The 21,861-nt window shown below is 35.4% G+C and overlaps 1 protein-coding gene across 1 annotated transcript in view; it reads right to left on the bottom strand.

The window, feature by feature from the left end:
* LOC145292793 (atrial natriuretic peptide receptor 1-like) overlaps positions 1–21,861 on the bottom strand; it is a 372,037-nt gene that overhangs the window by 336,814 nt on the left and 13,362 nt on the right. The window contains exons 3-5 of the mRNA XM_080138832.1: positions 13,153–13,443; positions 10,900–11,198; positions 3,479–3,614 (exon numbers count right to left, since the gene is read on the bottom strand). Of these exons, the coding sequence (XP_079994958.1) occupies positions 3,479–3,614; positions 10,900–11,198; positions 13,153–13,443 (726 nt within the window). The remainder of the gene's footprint in view (positions 1–3,478; positions 3,615–10,899; positions 11,199–13,152; positions 13,444–21,861) is intronic.

Consider the following 21,861-nt stretch of genomic DNA (forward strand, 5'->3'; position numbering starts at 1 on the left):
ATCGTAAAGAGAACAATTAGTTTAAGATATAAATATACCAAATTCATTTTAAAAAATCAACTAACAATTTGTTTATGTCAGTTTTTTTCTTTCTCTTTAATGATTTTGCGATGGAACAAAATCTACAAATAACGCATATGTTCATTTTTGTTTATTTGTATCTCACCGAAAATTTATATAAAAAATACACATTAGGAAACTACATTAACCATAAATTCTTTTTATGTGAAAAAACTTACGCGTTTGTAACAACACCAATAGATATGTGCGTGTGTGTGTGTGTGTGTTTCGACACTAATATATATACATATATATATATATATATATATATATATATATACAAACGTGTATATATATATATATAGATAGATAGATAGAAAGAGAGAGAGAGAGAGAGAGAGAGATGACAGAAAAGTATAGACACCCATAAAAATAGTTTTTTTTAATAAACATAATTTATAGAACAAAATCAAAACTAAACTTAATTACAAATACTTGATTAACATTCCCTTTGCTGCTTTTAATGGTAAGACCCTTCCAGGCATGGTATTGATCAGTTGACGAATATCATCTTGAGAAATTCCTTGCCATGTCTAACGCAATAATGCTAAAAGTTCAGGCTTAGAAGGTGGCTTTCTTTTTTTTTACGAAGATTCCGGTCTAATATGTCCCAAAGGTTTTCAATTAGGTTCATATCCAGAAACTGACTCGGCCATGGAAGTTTATTTATCCCATTTTGGCTCAACCAATGTTGTGTTGTCCTAGCAGAGTGACAAGGAGCTCTGTCTTTCATAAATAGTGAATTAACTTGGTTCATTTTACCACTTGAGAATATTGGTAGTCCTTTATGTAATATCAAAACATATTTAGCAGAATTGATGTTTCTTTCGCTCTCCACCAGGTCTGAGCGACCAGCACTCCAAATTGCGCCCAATACAATAACCGAGAAACCACATGTTTCATCATTGGCTTTTAAGTCAATCTCCAGCTGAGGGGGCTTCCATACCTATACCCTTCCACTTGTAAGAAAATAATGCAAATCGTGACTCATCAGAGAAAATGACATTGGTCCAAAAGGTCATATGTCTCTCCACCATTTCACAAGCCCAATCTTTTCTGCGCTTCATATTGGTAGGACGAAGAAGCGGTTTCTTTCTCACAGCTCAGCCATCGTAGTTTAGCTTGTATATATACCTGACACCTGTTCTGGACGACACCAGCTTGTGTTGCAATGTCAGAGGCTTTGCGCTAAGAATCCTCTTCAAGATTTCTTTTTACAAGACACAAGATTCTTTCAGAATGTCCAGGAAGCCTGGATGAGGTTTTATGCACTCTTTGTATTCTCTTGTGAATTGTATGATTACTCTATTCACAGTAGAAAGGGTTCCTGCTATTTTGCGTTGACTAAGAATAACTTCATGTTTATCCACGATTCGTCCTCGCAGAAATTCTGATTGGTCTGATGCTCCTTTGGTTCGTGGCATGCTTCGATGTTGTTAGATTCAAGTTATTTCAGCACTCTTCTTATTTATAATATAAAAAAAGCATATATAAATTTTAGGAAAAATATTTATCTCAGTTTCTGTTCTTTTCTGAATATCATATATATATATTATACATGTGTGTGTGTGTGTGTGTGTGTGTGTGTGTGTGTGTGTGTGTGTGTGTGTGTGTGTGTGTGTGTGTGTGTGTGTGTAAGCAGAAAAACCTTCGCTGGCAGTTGGAACTATTTCGTGGGACACATTCCATCTAAGGTTCTTCCCTTCTTTTTATTACAATACTACAAAAAAAAAAAATTCTATTCCTCTTTAGCAGTTTCATAGACAGCTACGATATCCGTCAGGCCGATCATGTCCACATTAATATATAGATTGAAGTTATCACGATGTATGTAAAATTTGAAATTCGGTAGAGCACTTTCTAAATAAATTCTACAAACGTCTCTTCTGCGATACTAATTTCTCATAGAAAATCGTGTCTAGACTCTCTGTGCCCTATCCTTATTTCCATATATCCTGAGAGTCGTAGCTTTAATGTCCGGTTTCTCCATGTACAGTGCAACCCGGATATAAGATACTTTTATGGGAAAAAGAACTCCGATGTACGAAAACCGCTTTCGTGATTTTTTTCTCTTCTCTTAATCGACTGTTTTATTTTATTACATTCCGAGCTCTTTTTTTTTTGTTTGTTTTATTACACTTCATGATTTTTTAATCGACTGATGTGTTCTTTTTTTTTAACATTCGATTATGGTTCATTTATTCCTCATTATTTTAAAATTTTGCTATTCGAATAAAGATATATATATATATATATATATATATATATATATATATATATATATATATATATATATATATATATATACATATATATATATATATACTAGCAAAAGTAGCCGTCCTTGACTGGGTTCAAAAACAGCCTACAGAAAATGGACTCTGATTTATGAAAGTATGATAGGTTATGAAAAGGATGGGTTGTAAAGAGATAGCTTCGAATTTGGGGGTATCAAACCCAAAGCAAAATATGATGAAAGTAAAAAGAAAATAGATAAACCCCATAATTTATTATACCATACCTGTTCACACTGAAACACTTATCACAATATTCTGTGGATCAATATAAAAAAAACCTTGTTAAACTTTGTGACATATTTCCATTCTATGGAGGTCAGGCGCAAACGAACACCTCATAATTTTATTATACAATATTTCTTCAAACTGAAACATAATTATCAAAGTATACTTATGCAGATAGATATAAAAAGTCTTTATTAAAGCTTGTGCCTATTTCCATTCTATTGAGACCAGGCGCGAACGCAGACCCCACATTTTTATCATACCATCCCTATTTAAGTTAAAACATACTTATCAAAGTATTCTTATGTACATCTATATCAAAAACACTTGCAAACGTTTGTTTTTTTATTTTTTATTTCCATACTTTGTGGACCTGGCGCGGACGCAGACCCCACAATGTTAATGAACCACCGTTCTGCCTGATCAAACATACGCATTCCTGTGTCTCGATACATCTTCTATCATTATTTGTAATCAGTTTTTTAAAATAATCGACCATATAAGAGCCTATTCGTGACCAGACACACACACACACACACACACACACATACACACACACATTCAGCAGCTTTATATTATATATATATACATATATATATATATATATATATATATATATATATATATATATGAAAACGAAGAAAAGGAAGAGGAGAGTAAAAGAGAGGAAGAAGAAAAGGGGCAAAAAAGGAAGAAGAGAAAGAGAAGAGGAGGGGACGAAGAGACGGAGTTAAAAGAATATGATTGGAAAGAGGATGGTAGAGAAGAGGGAGAAGGGAGTAGAAAAAAAAAAGAGGTAGAACCGAAATAGCTAAGAAGATTAAGCTGTGAGGTCAGATTGATGCTCCGATGTTAGAGAAGTTGACATGTCTCTCCCTGGCATCATATCTTCTTACCTTGAAAGGTCCGATTCCACATGCGTCTCGAGACAGCATATCCGTCCTTGGGGTCTTCTCCCGCCGTCAGCGTCTCATTCAACGCCATTCCGTATAAAATCACTGAGTCATAGAAGGCACCCATAAAGAAATTGGCCTTGAAAGTAAAACCATACAAATAGAAGACAGATAAATGATCACAGATAAGTTTAGAAGAATTATTTTGTATTTTAACATGTTTGTTTTGTCTATACACAAACATTGGAAGGAAGATACTATTTCATAGGTGTTGTGTCTGTACAAATAATTAACAAGAACACGGAAAGTAAAGGTATAACAATAATATATTAAGCAAAAAAGTTATATACATATTTACATGTCTTCAGATATTCTTCATTTGGAGATATTCCGGCAGGTGGCGTGTTGCATGTCTTACTGGGGGCAACATAGGTGTCTTTCCTATTTGGCGGTCGTTGCATAACTCCCCCGGTATTGGTGATTGATACCTTTATATATCTCACTCACCCACCTATGTTAATTAGTTGGCGTCTCCACAACAATAGGAATAAAAGTATTTGTAAGAAAAGTCAGTTGATATGTATTATTGTTTTTAAAGAACATAAGCGTTTAGCCATGAAAAAAAAATGTATATTTTGTCTAAAATCGGATTTGATTTTGATATAGCGATAAAAAAGGGGAAATAACTCTAATAAAGAAAGTAAGAGTTCTTTTGGGGAGGGTTCTAGGAAGAGAGAAAAGCAACATGGCAGACGTCACTTTGACATTCAATATCGTCTGTAATTAATTTAATTTCTGTCACGAATAAATTGTAGTTAACTTAAAATGAGCTTGGCTACTCATTATTTGAATTGCATAATTCCGACATCCCCATTTCTCCAGAAACAACAGATTTAAATAATAATTAAAAGATATATTAAAAGTAAGTGAAAATATAAATTTAATATAAATTAAGTAAATTAATGAAAATGAAAATTAAAACCTTCGTATCTTTTTATAATTAGAAAGTGACGGTGGTTAAATGGTTAACACGTCTGAAAACGTAGGTGTGCCGAGTTCGTATCCAGTTTGTTCCACAGTACCATTTTTACTTATGATGTTGGCAACCTTCACGTGAGTACTTTATCTAATATATAAAAGGCTATATGTCTATCTATCTCCATATTTTCAAACTCTATCTCTCCGAAACTAAAACTGCAGAGCGGCGCTAGGGGCCTCAAATAATTGGATTTTTTTATGGACCGTTCTTTTATGGGTCTTTAGCCGGTTAAAATAGTTTTAAGCTGTCAAAAATGGATCATAATTGAAAAAATCATTACACATTTTTAACATTCATCTTGGTTTATTTTTAATTTTTAATTAGTTCACATGTGTGTCACGTTGGTACAGTAATAACGTCACCAGTTTTGAATGCTACAGTTTCGCTTACGGTTTCGATTTTAGCTGATGGCACCCCAATACTTTTTTTTTTACCTTTGAAATCACGACTCTATAATAATTAGGGCTATGACAACAGCATGGTCATTTCTTTGTTTTGATTCTCAGTTATACATCCATTGATATCTTATATGTTTTTATGTAGAGTAATGCGGTTCTCGGTTGATTAATTGTGTCTAACTATGTTGGATATATATTCGAGAGCCAAACAATGAAAAGAATATGCTGTTATCATAGTCTTCGCAATGTCCTCAATGTATTTATTCCAGTTAATATTTCCTGTGAATGTTAAAAAATTTGTCATGGTTATCATTGGTTGGAGAGGCGTCTTGTAATTGTTAAAGAAAAGCAGCTTAGTCTTACTAGCATTGAATGTTACCATCCATTTGCATCCCCATTCAACTACAGTCTGAAGGTTATTTTCTAAGGATTCAGCCATTGTCTTGGATTTCTGTACATCCGTTTTTCCCTCATGCATGTTATAGAGCGTTGTATCATCAGCAAATATACCCATCTCAGACTCAATATTTTCGGGGAGGTCATTGATGAATATCAGGAATAATAGTGGTCCAAGAGTGGTTCCTGGGGCACTCCCGCATTAATGTTATGTTGCTTGGATGAACGTATATAAATGACAACCTGGGTGGTCCTATTGTCTAAGAAGGATCTAATTATATTTAGTATTCTAGCGTATTCAACCTCCAAGACAAGACCGGCTCAGACCAGCCAAGTGAGCACACCCGGCACGGAATCAAACCCAATTTGCTCAGTTAATGAGAAAAAGAACGAATTTGGGGATAGGGAAACGGCGTTCAATGTCCGAGTCAGGAAACAAGGCCAAGTACAGGGTGGCTCCGGTGGATCCCTGTTATTGTACATCTACGCCTGACTAATAGACAAAGAAGAAGTGTAAAAGTCGGCAATAGGCAAATCCTATCTACTCTTTAAGCAATTTAGGTTTGCAAACCGAAGAATTTGTTCGAGCCACCAGCTCTAGGAATATTGTCGGCCATGACTGAAGAGGCCTCCCTCCCCTAGTTTCAATATCAGTTTTCTTTCTCCTAGATGGACGATCTAAGAAGTTCTACGGGTTCATCACTCCGAGAGGGGTAACCATGCGCCTAGTTTCTACACCAGGTATTTCTACGCCCCCGCATGGATGATAAAATTAAATATCATACTTAATAAAGTTTTGCTCTATTATTGAAAAAAAAATTTTGAAATAGACTTTCCCTCTGAAATTAAGAAGCCGTGTATGTTATTAAGTATGGTGAGAAAATTAATCCGTTTTAGTAATTAATTTGTTTCAAAATAAGTGAATAAAATATCAATAATTAATAAGTACCCGGAATGTAAGAAATACAAAGTAAAGAAATAAAAGGAAAAAGGTTGAGATTTATATAGGTTACATACAACACAGAATAGGTAGATGTACTTATCTTGTTTGGCTATTCAAGCGAATAGGACTTCCTAGCAGACCAGTGTCTTCAAGTGGAATGAATTTTGGCGTGCTAGATTTCTATCTATTTTAGAGTAGTAAGAAAAAAGGAGGTGACTTAAGGGCCATATGCGTTCTTTGGAAGAGTCAGCCGGTAGTTTTTTTCTCTTATATTTAATTTGAAGGATAAACATCGATTTCTTTTCTTTTTTTTCTTTTCCAAACATAATAAAAAAAACTCGTTTTTCCAAAAGTAATAAATGCTAGCAAACAGTTACACATTTTCTCGGTGACTCGAGAGACGGAAATCTGGCAACAAAGAATTGTAAGCGAGTAGATGACACGAAATATAGAAAAATAAACTAAGAAAATAAAAATAAGCAATATTTACCGTTCAGAAGTTTAGTTTTAAGTAGGAATAATATTGCGTATTTTTTTTTTATATTGCGGCGACGACCAGTTTTCCAATATTTATTTCAAACCAAAATTCTAAAGTTTCCGAATGCGTATGTTGTGTTTTTTTAGAATGTTTTCCTTACACATTTACCGAATTCAAATATTTAAAAAAAAAATTATGACAACACAAAATAGAGGTGTGTTTTAATACAAAATAGAACTTTTCGTAACAAATTAAATATAAACAATCATAAAATTTTGAGAAAGCAAATATTAATTTCACTGACACTTTTTTAATAATTGGTCTCTGACTAAAATACAAATTTTAAGGTATTTTTTACATTAACTGCAACTCATCGTTCACATCCGAAATATCGACTTTTATTGGTTTTCGTGTATGCTAACAACGAATATTACAGTTGAATTTGGGGCTGATAGATAGTTTACTAGATATGAAAATATTTGTTATCCAACGTGAAAGCTCATGTAATTCCTAGCAGCCATTTGTTTTTTTTACAACCGAGGAATTAGTAATGCGCATGTGTAACGGCTTTCGGAATAAACGCCATCCACCGCCACATGTTAAAAACTGCTTTCAGAATAAACACTCCCAACCTCTCCATGTTAAGAACGGCTTCGGAATAAACACCTCCAAATTCTTATGTTAAGAATAGCTTTCGGAAGGAACACACCTTTTTTCCATTGGGATTGGGTAAAAAAATATTTTCTTTGTCGTCTGCTTCAGTTACATGCATGCGCATTTCTAACTACTCGGTTGCGAAAACAAAATGGTTGCCAGGGATTACATTAGCTTTTACGTTAGATATCATATGGTTTCATATGTGGTAAACGACTTATCAGCCTCAATTTTAACTGCAATATTCGTTGTCAGCATACCCGAAAACCTATAAAAGTCGACATCTACAATCCAAAAACGCCACGAGACTGAAATTAACCAATGAAAGCTTGACACGAAAGCAATCATTCAAGCATAAGCAGAAGTTCTCTGGCGTATTAGATTCAGTAAAATTTGAATTTGCTCAAAAACAATAAAGTTTATGTTCATTCACCCAGCGCCGGAAAAGTACCAAGCGGCAGTTTCCAAGGAATTGCAATATTGTAAGCATAATTCTATTCTTTTTACATCATAAATCTGAAATCATCCCACACCAGAAATTAACATTATTGATATTTAATTATACTATTACAATAAGTTACATTAAGAATGGAAAAAAGAGAGGTCTAACAAAACGTTATAGTCTGCAATAAGTGGGTTATCTATCAAAATGCTGCTGTCCTTGGAAACCGAACATTTGATTCGTTTCCGAATTCTTTCTTTCCATTTTAAATGTGATATGAAAATCCAGCGCTTCTGCAATACTGCGTGGTGACCACGTTTTTGGTTTTCAGTTTGGAAAATATTATTATGAGGATACATTTATTTGATGATCAGTCTACGGCATTTTTCTCAAATTCTCTCCTTTTTCATTAACACTGGTTCAATAACACCGAATAGAGATCTGTAATTGCACAAATTACCATGTGGCCAGTCAGTAAAATTAATTCGTAACCTGATGACTAATGTTTTTCCAAATATTGCGAAAAATTTCCGCAATGGGGGATAGCTTCATGAAAAAGCTCCTATAAATGATACCGTTGATATGATCAATTATAATCTTTTACAAGAGTTATTAATCCATTGTGTTATTAATGAAGATCAGGCAGTAGAATTTCCTGGAGAATTCACTAAAACCGCCTGGAATGCCACATCGTAACCTGATATTGAAGGGGTGAGCTCCAGTCATATTATTAAGACATATTGATCCACCTAAATTGTGCAATGGCAAACGGTTAGCAATAAAATCTTTGAAAACTAATTTTCTGGAAGCCATTATAGTAACTGGGAATTTTAAAGATGAAACTGTTAATTCCTCGGATACCTCTTATTCTTTTTTTATATGCCATTTCAGTTCAAGCGTTTACAATTCCCTAAAAAATTAGTTTTGCCATCATAAATAAAGCCCAAGGTCAAAGCCTCAACTAAATCTTCAGATACCTTGCTTTTCTCATGGCCAGTTGTATGTTGGTTACTCATGCATTGGAAGTCCTAAAAAAATGTACATTTACACACCTGTTAGAGGTTACGCCTAAAATGTGGTTTATGTAGAGGTTTTCAAAATTTAATGCTACAGATACATTTATCAGTGTTCAGGTATGCACTGCTTGTAACTAAATTTTAATTATTTTATAAACAGAATATATTACTAATATCATATTTATATATATATATATATATATATATATATATATATATATATATATATATATATATATATATAAGTGAACGTGTCTGTGTGTATGTCTGTGTACATTTCCCTACGAAATAACTCTGTCAATTTTTAGTCTACAGACTCGAAATTTGATATACAGGGTACTGAGATTTGGGAAAATCGATGTGATCGGGTTTCGGACAGAAATTTCTTCGGATCTAAATTAATAACTTAATTTGAGCCCAAAACAATAAATTTTAAGCGGTTATAATAGGGGTCAAAGTTTTAAAAAAATTTCCGTTTTTTGTTTTGTTTATCTGTTGTTGTTTTTTGCTCAGCATACACCTCCAAACACCCGGGCAACGCCGGGCACCCATTGCTAGTATATATATATATATATATATATATATATATATATATATATATATATATATATATATATATATATATATATTAAATAGTTAAAACAAAAAGAAACTTTAACAGGTATGCACTTTGATATAAAATAATAATTGGAATTTTTACATCATATTTTGAAAGAAAAAGAACTAAAAGATAAAATATTAAACTATGAAAGACGATTCGGGCTACTGGCGAGACCTCTATAAAATAAAACGCACCTACTGCTCCTACCTCCTGAAGGATATGAAAAAAGAAGCCATTATGAATTTATGTTTCGTTTAATCAATAAGATAATTATGTATAAGGATAGAATATTCAAGTATATCAAATACAACTTGACAACGCCGGGTATTCAGCTAGTATAATAATAATTTTATCAAGAATTCTTCATAAGTTTTGGTTTCGGTTTCGATTATAGCTGAAGGAAGTAAAGTTATATATATGTATATACATATATTTTAGTTTTTGGTTTTGGTTTCGCTTTTGATTCAAGCTGATGCACTCAAGTCATGTGGATATTTTTTTTAAATCAAAACTTTATAATATAAAAGAACGGATAGAAAATTTACTCTATAATAATATACACAGAATCTGCACAAATTAAAATATATTTAAGCGTATTTTACGACCGGGCTACGCCGGATGTCCCAACTAGTTTAGATAAATATTTTTGCAGTTTTAACAAAAGAACTGCAATAACATCAGAGCGTCTCCATTTATGCTGAATATCCACAGAATGCCAACATCAATATATTACATATGAAAGAGTTCACTGTGAAATTTCCAAAGGCCCCGCTAATTATTAGGTCCCGCTAGTTATTGGGTATAGTCCCCGCTAGTTTTTGTTTTTTATACATAGGAGTCACCACTTATCAAGGCCCAGAGGCCAATCGAGGATAAGGGCTAAAGAGTGTTCAGTATCAGAATCATAGTCATCGTTAGTAGTAGAGATTCGGTATTTTTGTCAACTTAAGTGAAAACGCTCATCAAGAACTTGTTTGCATTGGACTTGAAGACGGCCATATTGTCGTCAGCTGGAAAGCAGACGAACGGAAGACAGTTCCAGGGGCGTGTCGTTGTAAGAAATAAACATTGTTCATGGAATCCACGTTTAGGTTTAGGCAAAGATAAAGAGTAGAGGAATTTATTAAGTGTATTCAGCTAGACAAGTGTTTCTCGTGAAAGTTTGGCGAGGGGGAGGGGCATAGATTGAAGCTCAGACGAGCACTTGTCATGAAAATAATGATAAAGCAGAGACAAGTTATTATTATTATTATTATTATTATTATTATTATTATTATTATTATTATTATTTATTTATTTATTTATTTGTTTATTTTTGTAAAAATCCTTAGTTCCATAGGTTGATTAGACAACTAGCCCTGCAGGGAGAGGCGATTTTTAAATTCCTTAAGCTTTTTTACGCTTACTCCTTATTATTCGTTCCCGATAAAAAGCAAATAGAAATACAAACTTCTCACCGCTTTTCTGTCAACATTAATATCGCTTTGGTTTTGCTCCACTTGGTTGATCTCCTTCTCGAATTGAATCCATTCGGGTCCGTTAGAAATGTGCAAGGACACTCGGAGTAGGGCCTCGTAAGCAAGTTCAGCAATATGGTCCCATTCATCGTTCCGTCTCCAGTGGTGGTCACCGAAGAAGGAAGGGAAGTTAAACAGCTCAACATCCATGAACACGTACTGGCCGTTGATGTAACCCATGTTGTACGCCTCCAGTAACAACTCGCGTTTTGAATCGCCAGGGACGATCAAAAGTATCACTGCAATTAAAAGAATACCGTTAAGTTTGGTGTAATCTGATAGCCTACACCCCCTTTTCCTATTTGGAATTTTTTATGGAAATCGCTCCAGACAAGACATGAAGCCACTCGATGTAAGGAGTTACAAAATACTACGAGGGGCGTGCAATAAGTAATGCCCCTGACCCACTTCCCATAGCAGTAGAGCAACGAAACTTGGCACAGTTATTAGACCTTCTCTACATAGGGACCACCCAGAGTTATGCATTTCTCCCATCAAGGCCAAAAACTAACCAACGATAAGTGTTAGATTGATAGTTCCGACCCAGAAAACAGCAATTCTTCCCACTCTGTCATATATATATCTCTGATTCGTTCTACAAAGGAGAGATCGCGTGAATGTTGCCAACAGTCATGAGTTTAAAAAAAGTGTTACGGAACCGATTGTATTCGAACTTAGCACATCTGGGTTGTCATTCTACGTCGGTATTCACTTCACTACCGTAACTCCCTTTTTAAGGAATTGGAATTGAACAGATAGTTAAAACGGGAGATCTACTCAAGGCGATTTTTTATGCGTCTTCGCATCTCTTTAAGGAGCTCTGTCTGTCTGTCTATCGATCGAGTCCTCCTTTGTCAGAAATATTGCTCATAGAATGTGAGAACTAAAAGACAAAATAAAGGACTTAGAAAGTGAATACGACATTATATTATTATTATTATTATTATTATTATTATTATTATTATTATTATTATTCATTCATTCATTCATTTTCGGATTATCGTAAAAACCCATTTAATATGTGCATATATTTTCGCAAACGTAAAAATACACTTGTGTGGAGGTTCTATAAATTTTAGTTTCATGGGTTATTTAAGATTAATGAATATTTATCATTTTTTTTTTATTATTAGTATCAGCAATTGGAAATTGAATTTTAAGCAAAAACAAGAAAAAGTCAAAAACAATCAAAAGAATCATTTATAGCATCGAAAAATAGACACAAAATTTTCCGATTCCGATACCCCCAAAAACTTTTGTTTGTTTTTTCGATTTTCGATTCTGATTAAACGTCTCAACATTCGTATTTACTTTCTTTTTTTCGAAATTCATATTAATGTCTCATCAAATTTGAAGTTATACATTTATACGTATAGAAAGTCAAAAGGTTGGCGACTGCTGCTCTAGCAGACAAGTAAGGGGGATTCACGTTTCCAAAAGTCTACTAGAACAAGGCCGATTGACACGAAATTCTTAAAGATAAATTAAAATGACCGAAAAATGGGCTGAAATGACTTAAATAAATAAAAAGTAAATGACTTAGAATGACTTTAATGAACTTAAGGATGGATTGAATGACCTTAAGAATGACTTGAATGCTTAAAAAATAACTGGAATCTTTCAACAACAACTTGAATGATCTGGAGAATGACTTGAATGGCTTTGAGACTGACTGGTTGTAAAGTGGGTGATCATTTTACATTAAATTAATACAGAAAAGTGATCCCCCAATTTATATCACAAAGTTACAAACATAAGTACAGCATGTAGTAATACAAGATACTACACTTTGATCTTGGCAAAAAAGCCAAGAGAAGGGTATTTATTTGCTCCCCCACCGAGCAAATTAGGCACAAGGCCGATTTTTAATGTGAGGAGTAAAGGGAAAGTAGGGGAGCTGGATAGTGACAATTGGTATGAAGGTTTGCCCCTGCATTGACCCAGGTCTTATATGTGGGGTTTCCCCCACATATGGCCTTTGCTTGCAGTATCTGCCGGAACAGATACTACACTTTGATCTTGGCCAAAAGGACAAGCACAAAAGTGTTACGGACAGACCGACAGACCGACCGACCGACTGACGGAGTGACTTATAGAGTCGCTTGCACGCGACTAAAAACGGATACATTATGCAAAGCTAAAATATTAGAAATTAATGAATTTAGAAGATTAATGAATGAAATAAAACTCTACCTCGAGATCTGTCGGATGCTAATTTGAGATATTGTCCATATTGTCGCTGCATGTTGCCGTTGTACGACACTATGAACGGTGTGTAGTTTCCGTTTTCTAAGCCAAATTTCAGAGTGCTTCCAAGCACGTCCGTATGGACGTTGCCAGTGTCGTAAATGATGGAAATATCTTTCCAATGGAAATACTCGAAAACGCTTCCAAAGACTTTCCGCAGTCGGCACTGGCAATAGGCGAGTCGTGTTAGCGTCTTGTAAATTGTTTTATTCTTGAACTGTCCGCCATCTCCAAGACCTGGAAATCAAAAGATACAAGAAGGAGTATTTATTTAAATCTTAAAATGTCTAACGTTATTGTTATCTGATCTAGCAACTGCTTGAAAAAAAAATGCCTGTATATTTCATCTACAGGCTGGAACGATAAATTTGCCGCCCTAAAGAAAACAACACGACAACTATATTTAAAAACTTTTATTAAAAAAATCAAGTAACATGATTATGTAGTAGAGCTGACATCTATTCAATGTAGCCGCCTTCTGCCTCAATCATCGCCTTGATACGGGTCCGCAACTGGGAGCATGCCTTTTTCACAAGCGCTGACGGAAGCTCGACGAATACTCGGCAGATGGCAGTGATCAAGCTGGCTTTGGTGCTGTGGGAGGTTATGTTGGTGATGTTCTCGACGTATACCCAAACGAAGTAGTCCAGCGGGTTCAGGTCGGGGAAGAAGGGGGCAGTGAAGGAAGGGTACAAAGTTGTAGCACTCCTTTTGAAACCAAGCCTAGGTCTTTTTGAACTTCTAGGCCGGCACCGAGTCCTGCTGCCGCACCCAGAGTCAGTCAGCAGCCATCTTATTGCGTTAGGAGATCATTACACTTTTCAGCACATCCAAGTACACTTTCGTGTTGATTTTCAAGCCAACTTCGAAGATGCAAAGTAGCATGATGTGATCCTCACTTGAAACCATATCAAAGACCATAACCGAGGCCGAAAAGTTCGTTGAGCTGTGCCCTCAAGCGTAGAACCGTCCGGACTTGCATTTTGAAGGTACTGGCAATGGTCCTGTTTTTCTTATTGTGATCGGTAGAGAGCATCAGCTGTACAGCGGCGCATCTCCGATCTAGTTCATTGAACATTGTGTCACTTTCAGACACGACAGAAGGCTCCTATCGCTCTTGGGATTTGTGCACAACTGGCCAAGTAGTAGATTATCTCAACAAAAAAGAAAACCGGTTTTCATCAAAAAAAAATGGAATCATGTCGTTTTTCTAGGGCGACAGTTTTAGTGTTCCACCTTTTAATATTCGTTTTGATAATAGTTATGTTTGAGACCTTCATTAAATGCAGAGCTGTAAAGTAAGGTAACCTCTTATTCCAACATCGACATAAGGACGGGTGGACAGAAAAAATCGAAAATATTGCCGTATTGAGAAAACGTTCGGAGAGACAGACATAGAAATAAAGAATGAGAGCGATTTCATTTTGCTTTGTCTGTTATACCTCATAAACTTTTTTGTGCTCATTGCCACTATTTTACTCATGTAACAGAACTGTTGACGCATATTTAGCAGCAGCAGCCGCATTACATATATGCATATGACCAAACCGGTGCGCGAGGTGACGTCATGGCGGAGGAAGAGAAGAGAAAGAATAAACGGAGAGAAAAAAGGCACCACGTGGTGAGAGGACAGGCAAGTCGTGCGTACGTGAGATGCGCGTGTGGCCACGTGGTGGCGTGGGGGACTGAAGAAGGCGTGTGAAGATGGCAGGGTTTTGTTAACTACATGGCGAACTAACAGACTTTTAAAGCAAGATGCAATGCGTTGTTTTAGAAAGTACCATGAATAAATGCCTTTCATTTCAACTGAAAAAGCTCATTTCTTTCCTTTTTTTTGTCCATTTGCAACTGTCTCTACATGCAATGTGTAGGTCCGTGTTAAAATGTAATGACTGCGTTACACTCATAAACATAATAATTGTCAACTATTGAATGAAGACGATTTGTGAAATATAGGTCAGTTACGTTAAACCTGGTCAAAACTAAATGGGTGACTATTTGGAAAATACAGGTTTTGTTTAGAATCGAAAATAAGCAGATGCTACACTTTGAAATATTTATTTGCAGAATTATTTTTTAAATATATTAACAGCAAATTAGGCACAAGTCCATTCACAAGTCCATTCAAAAACAATTCTTAACTAGAACAATCAATCACGGTAATACCACATTTACTCTGGGGGCTGTCCTACTTAAAAAATTATTGAAAATATTTTGATCTTAGCCAAAATGCCAAAGATGCCATTAGAAGAAGAATTGAAAATTATTTCCTGGGACTAGAATAGACCCTTTTCGTCCAAAAATAACGGAGAGAAAATGTCATAATCAGGCAATAAATAATTGGAAATTTAGCAAAATCAGATGCACCTATCGTGTCATCGAAGTTAACCGATGTGGAGTCTGGCCTGTACAAAATTGATGGTCATTTGAGAAGTGCTACATTTTCAATTTAAAAAAATGAAATCTTTATACATACGTGGGAGGAATGTTTATACGTGCGGATATTTTATGCGATTTCCCTTCTTTTAATGGAGAAAGAGGACACAACGAGACGTTCCTGAGAGTTTTTTTTTTTCAGGGTTTTATTTGGAGAAAATTGACTCAGGAGAGAGAAAAACTAATGTTTCATTAGCTAACTGTTTACTTTTTAACTTAACTTCCTAATTTAATTGAAATGAGTGACGCACGCGGACATTGGAGTAACATTTCGCTTAGATTATTAAGTTTTCTACATTATTGGCTAATTGCCTTATGAAATCATGGCAGACTCGTATTATTCGATGCCCCATAATTAGCTTCTACAGAGAGACCGATTTGAAAACTTTTGTTTCTCCCAGCTCGAAAAAACGTGACATCATTCGTTATATCTGTTTGTCTGCCGTTTGATTTGCTGTCCCTTTACGTTACCTGTCTCTAGGAACAATTCAATTTTACAGATTTGGGGTTATGATGACATGCACCAAGTTTAACCTTTGTCAAAATCCACACTAGATGACTTAATCACTATTGACATCGGATCTCTTATGTAACAGTTGTTGTGTGCAATAAAAATCAGTTCAGATTCAAATTAATTCACAGATCAACCGTATACAAAAACATGTACGATTTCGGTACAAAATGATGGTTGATGTTGTGATGCTCACCTTACGGATAACAATGAAATATTCTCCTTACTACAAAGACTGGGAGAATATGCCTTTCGGCGTTATGCACACTTGGCAGTCAAATTCACGTATAACCACTTTATTTGTTGCATTTGTTTGTTTTGTTTTGTTTTGTTTTTTAAATATACTTCGTATACACTAGATACCAAGTTCTGTCTTTTGTTCAGGGCCCTTGCCAGTCCACAGGTATTGATATACCATAAAACGCGACAACAAGTCACTATTTTACCTACAGCCGTTATTAATGCATAACTGAATGCAGTGGGTCTGATAAGATTTGAACCAGCCGCATAGGATCCTATCGTCGTTTATGTAAGTGTTATTTTTTTTCTATTGAAATAAAATAAATAATTATGATTTTCTTAAATCTGTATAGGGATGGGGGGAATTTTCTTGTAAATCTTTAAACGAATGCAAAAAAATAATAATCCATTAATCGATAATTGCTGATTAAAAATCAGGACGTTTTCGTATCAACACTGGATGCTACTTAAGAAATGGCAGATCTTTCATTGGCTTTTTTGTTGAACTCGGTTCGATAATCTCGTGTGATTTAGATCAAAAACATGTCTTCCATTCGATAATTGCTTGTTTGTTTCATGTATTGCTTCGTTTTATTCAACTTTCAATTTTTGTTTCACTTAATTTTACTTGATTTATATTTCCATTGTTGTTTTTGTTTTTTGTTTGTTTTGTTTTGTTCTGTTTTTTTGCTTTTGTTCGCGTTGAACTATAATAATTAGCGAACCAATTGAGGTACGTTTGTTTATGAAACTTTTAATTTTTATCTTACATAATTTTACTTGGTTTATGTTTCTATTAAATCCGTTGTTGTTTTTGCTTTTGTTTGCGGTGAACTATAGTTATATTATTGTATTATTAGCGAAACAATTGAGGTGCGTTTGTTTGAAGTTAATTGGTTTCCATGAACAGGAATGATTGCGAAAAACTATTAAAAAATTACAAAAAAAAAATTCTCTTTCTATTCTTTTTCTTTATTGTTATATTTTGTTTGTTTTTTGTCCCTATTTTAATTTCTGTTTTTCTAGTTCTCTCTCTCTCTCTCTCTCTCTCTCTCTCTCTCTCTCTCTCTCTCTCTCTCTCTCTCTCTCTTTCTTTCTTTCTTTCTTTCTTTCCTTCACACATCCCATTCTTTTATTTTCTTTCTCTCCTTTTTCTTTCTGTCGTCCACTTTATAACTATCTCACTTTCCACACTCGCTTGCTTTTATTCTTATCCAAAAGTTCTGCTTTTTTTCCTTACTTTTTCTTATATATTGTAAGAAATTTATTTCTCACATCCCAATTTACTCCCTGCAGAAGCAAAAGAATCCACAAATACAAAAGCCATATTTTTTCAAACTAAAAATTTATTCAAATGTAACAGCAATGAAAGTTTATTGGTCCTGGTATTGTCCATTTGCAAAACGGTGGCCTGTTTTGCCCCCATACACATGGAGCCTTTAATTCGAATTCCTATTGTCGGAATGTTAGTTCGTTGTTCCTCGAAAGGATCCCTGAATGTTCATGGTAAACTCGGCGGGAGTGATGGCGCCTATAATCAGGCTTAATGTGAGCCCTTTGGGACTCAAGATGAATTGAGATAAGATCCAATGTTTGGTAAATAAACATGCAGACAAGTTCTTGAATGTCATCCTCAATTAGGATAAATTAAGCAACATAAGTAGCCTCTGCTTGTAGAAATGTGGTCCTTCGTTTACCAACTATATGGTGTTCATGAAGGAGTTGTTTTAGCTCCTTCCAGTGGGAGCCGCTTGGTTTTTTAGTCTATCCCGATGCCAAGTTCTGTGTAGACTGAAAGAGAAAGCATGATACAAAATCGCTCCAAGTCAATCACTTGACACATTCAAATTTAAACCCTTGACAGCCGAACACGATAACTGCGTGGGCGGTCAAACAAACAAGAAAAGATGGCTGCCGTATATGGAATTTCTCACACACTGCCAAGGAGGAGAGGAAAAAGTAATGGATAATCAATAAAAGTAATGGATAACCAATACAAGTTAATTAATAATACGGTCGGATAAACGACAAATAGCAAGTTCATCCAATAAACATAAGTCTTAACTCGACACATTTATAATTTCAATATGTTTTAATTCAGTTAAATTTCTTAACTTTAATATGGTTGTTTGTTGACAATTCAAACTGAGATTCTATAATTATAACTTTAATTTAGTTAAAACGTCTTAATATTAATATATGTGTGCCACTGTCTGTTAACAATTTTCAGTTTAAACTTCAAAATTCTCATGCATCTATACATTAGCTAATTTCCATAATTAATATGGAATGACCTGAGGAGCTTCATCCTTACAATTAGAACAAAGTCACTCCCCTAAGGTATCTTGCTGATTAACTCCCACGCAGCTGAAATGGTATCAGCTGTTACAGGAATCGCAGCACACCATTGGTAATGTTCCATTATTAGGAACAGGTTGGACAGAAAAAGAGACCTCCTTCTTCTATAAACTCTATAGTTGATGCAATATCATCATTACCCTTAATTTCCAAGGGCACAAGATTTTTTAAGGAATGGACATGTTCGCGCCCATCCTTAAGAACAACCGCGGAACGGATATTATTGTTGCTTCCAGTAATTAATTTAATCATTTTACCAAGATTCCAAAATTGTCTGGTTTTGTTGGGAGTCTTAATAAGTACTATCTCTCCAACAGATAACTTGGGGGCACAATTGCTCCCAATTTTGGCATCGAATTCTCTTAATAACAAGAGGTAATCATTATGCCAGATACGATTGGATTTTTAAACAAATTTATTCCTCATTTCGAGGGAATGTAACAAGGCAGTCCTATTTATGGGTCAGGACATAATTCATAATCATAATTATTAATAAGCAAACGAGGTTGATAGCCTGTTTGAAGAAAATGATTTGGAGTTAAAATATTAAAATCTCTGTCAGCAGAAGCAATATAAGCGAATATAAGCGAGAGATCTGAAATCCACACCGACTTGTTTAAATGGGCGAACAATTCTCACCCTATGAGCAGGCAAATCTGACCCTGCAGGTGCTTTACAAGGCAGATCATTTATTTTTTTACATACAATGCAAGTACGCACGAAGGCTTTTACGGCTTGTTTCCCCTGAGGTATCCAAACCCCAGACAGCCTTAACTTACTTAGGGTTGAATTAACCCCCATGTGGCAACAGTTAAGATGAGCTCCCTTAATCGCCAGTTTTGTTAAATGATGATTTTTTCCCAACAAAAGGGGAAACTTGACCTCAAAGGGCAGAATATCAGAATTTTGTATCCTACCTCTGGCTCTAATTAACCTATCTTTATCAAGTAATAATCCTAAGGCAGTTTCCCTAGGAGGGGGCACTTTACCGGAAGTTGTTTCAAGTAACCTAGTTCATGAGAGAAGGCCTCCATTTGCATATTAGCAAATAGCAATAATTTGGCCTTATTAAAATTGTCAGCAGTACGGTGACGTGACAAATCATAAAATTTCAACACTTTTTCCAAGACCCTGATTGCCTTAGATAAGCTGGAATACCTTGCAATATCCAACGGGAAGGTATTTTCAGAATGACGTGTCTCCTGAGAGTACAAACATGATACAATTTTTTTTTATTAGTTTCGTTTAGACAAAGTAAGGGTGAGATTGGCCAATTAATGCCATCTCTATTGAGCCATTCCGGGTCATACATCCAGGAATTGAATAACTGGGAAAATTTAGAAGTATTGATACCTCTAGTTAGAAGATCTGCCGGATTTTCCGACGAAGAAACATATTCAAATTTCGGTAGAACGCCAAATTTAATATGAATATCTTCTAAAAAAAATTGGATCTCTGCGATCCTGTTTTCAATGAATATATTTTTCTTGGATCCTTTACCGGAATTCTGTAATCCCCATGTCGCCATGCCTTGCCATTAAGACACTCAACTAATCTGAGATTATGTAATTTACTCAGAAGTTCAAACCAATAATCCCCTTAATGGGAGTTCGATTTAAATTCTTATAACCGGGACAGAGCCAGAATCCTTCTTGAGATAAGTTATTGACAACTTTATCGAAATTATCAACTTCGAATTTTAAATTAAATTCCTGAAAAATAACGCCGCAAATTTAAAAGGATTTTGATCACCTAATTTTTTAGATATATTGTACTCCTGCAATCTCAAGGAGTCACAACCAATCAACATGTTCACAGCCATATCAACCGTCTTGTGGTTTATGGTTTTAGCAGAACACAATTTAAATAGAATTTCCTGGCCGAAAAACCATCGTTGATTCCCAGTATTAATCAAACAGAAAAATAGATCGGTCGTCCATGTGTTTTCATCGATATTCTAAGGACAGGAAAAATACTTGCCCAGGAGCGAGAGACTAGTAGCAGAGGCACCAACCCAAATATGACAACAATACCCCATACATGGGCGAATGGTGGCCTTATAGAGGTACAGGATACTTTCAGGTGTCAGTAGTTTTCTAACACGGTAGAGAGAGCCTACCTTTTTCGCAGCAGCCCTGGCAATGTTTTCAATATAATTGTTCTAACTCATGTTTCCTGTGAACGTAAGGCCAAGCAGTTTGAAAGATGTACTCTCAGACAGTGAGTCACTGGCCATTGCTATTGGTGGCAGAGAAGGTTTCTTGTAATTATTGAAGGAAACACGTTTAGTCTTGGCAGCATTGAATGTGACCATCCATTTTTGTCCCCATTCCACTACAGATCGAAGATTATCCTCTAGTGTTTCTGCCATTTCTTTAGATATGTGTTCATTTGTTTTCCTGTCGTGTCTGTTATAGAGCGTGGTGTCATCAGCATATATACCCATCTCACAGACAATTTTGTCAGGGAGGTCATTTATGAATATTAGGAATAATAGAAATCCAAGGATAGACCCTTGAAGCACTCCCGAAGTCCTGTGCTTCGATGCGTTTTTTTGGTGGTTTCAGTAAATTCTTTCTTAGCTGTCGCTATTTCTTTCTTACAGTTATTTCTTCCTGTTCAGCAGGAAGTGAAAAGATATTTCGCCATGGGGCGTCTCTGATGAGATCCCTGATGGCTTCCCAGTCAGCCTTTTTATATCTCATTGTTTTGAGCAATGGCTCTTCAGTTTTTGGCGATTTAGGGCGATTTCAACCATTATCCTGCATGATCAGCGTTCCCAAGTGGACTTTGTGCATTCGCAACACAATCATCGGGAACTGTGGTCAGAAACAGATCTAGAAGTGATGCGTGTTGTTCTTGCTGGTCTGGGAAATGGGTTGAAAAGGTAACCATTTGTGATAGGGAATGAGATATAGAGAAGCTATTTGTTGTGGTACCAGCTGCGTCTGTGTAAGTAGAAAATCCAAGCCAGTTGCTGTGGTGGACATTTAAGTCACCACCTACATGCAATTGTGCGCTAATGTCGAGGGAAAGTGCTGTATCTATACTGTCAAAGATTTTGTTTATTCGGGTACAGTCCTGGATCGAGGGAGAGCGGTAGAGAAAAT

The sequence above is a fragment of the Euprymna scolopes genome, chromosome 14, assembly GCF_053919585.1.
Source record: "Euprymna scolopes isolate OS-2025 chromosome 14, ASM5391958v1, whole genome shotgun sequence".
NCBI lineage: Eukaryota > Metazoa > Mollusca > Cephalopoda > Sepiida > Sepiolidae > Euprymna > Euprymna scolopes.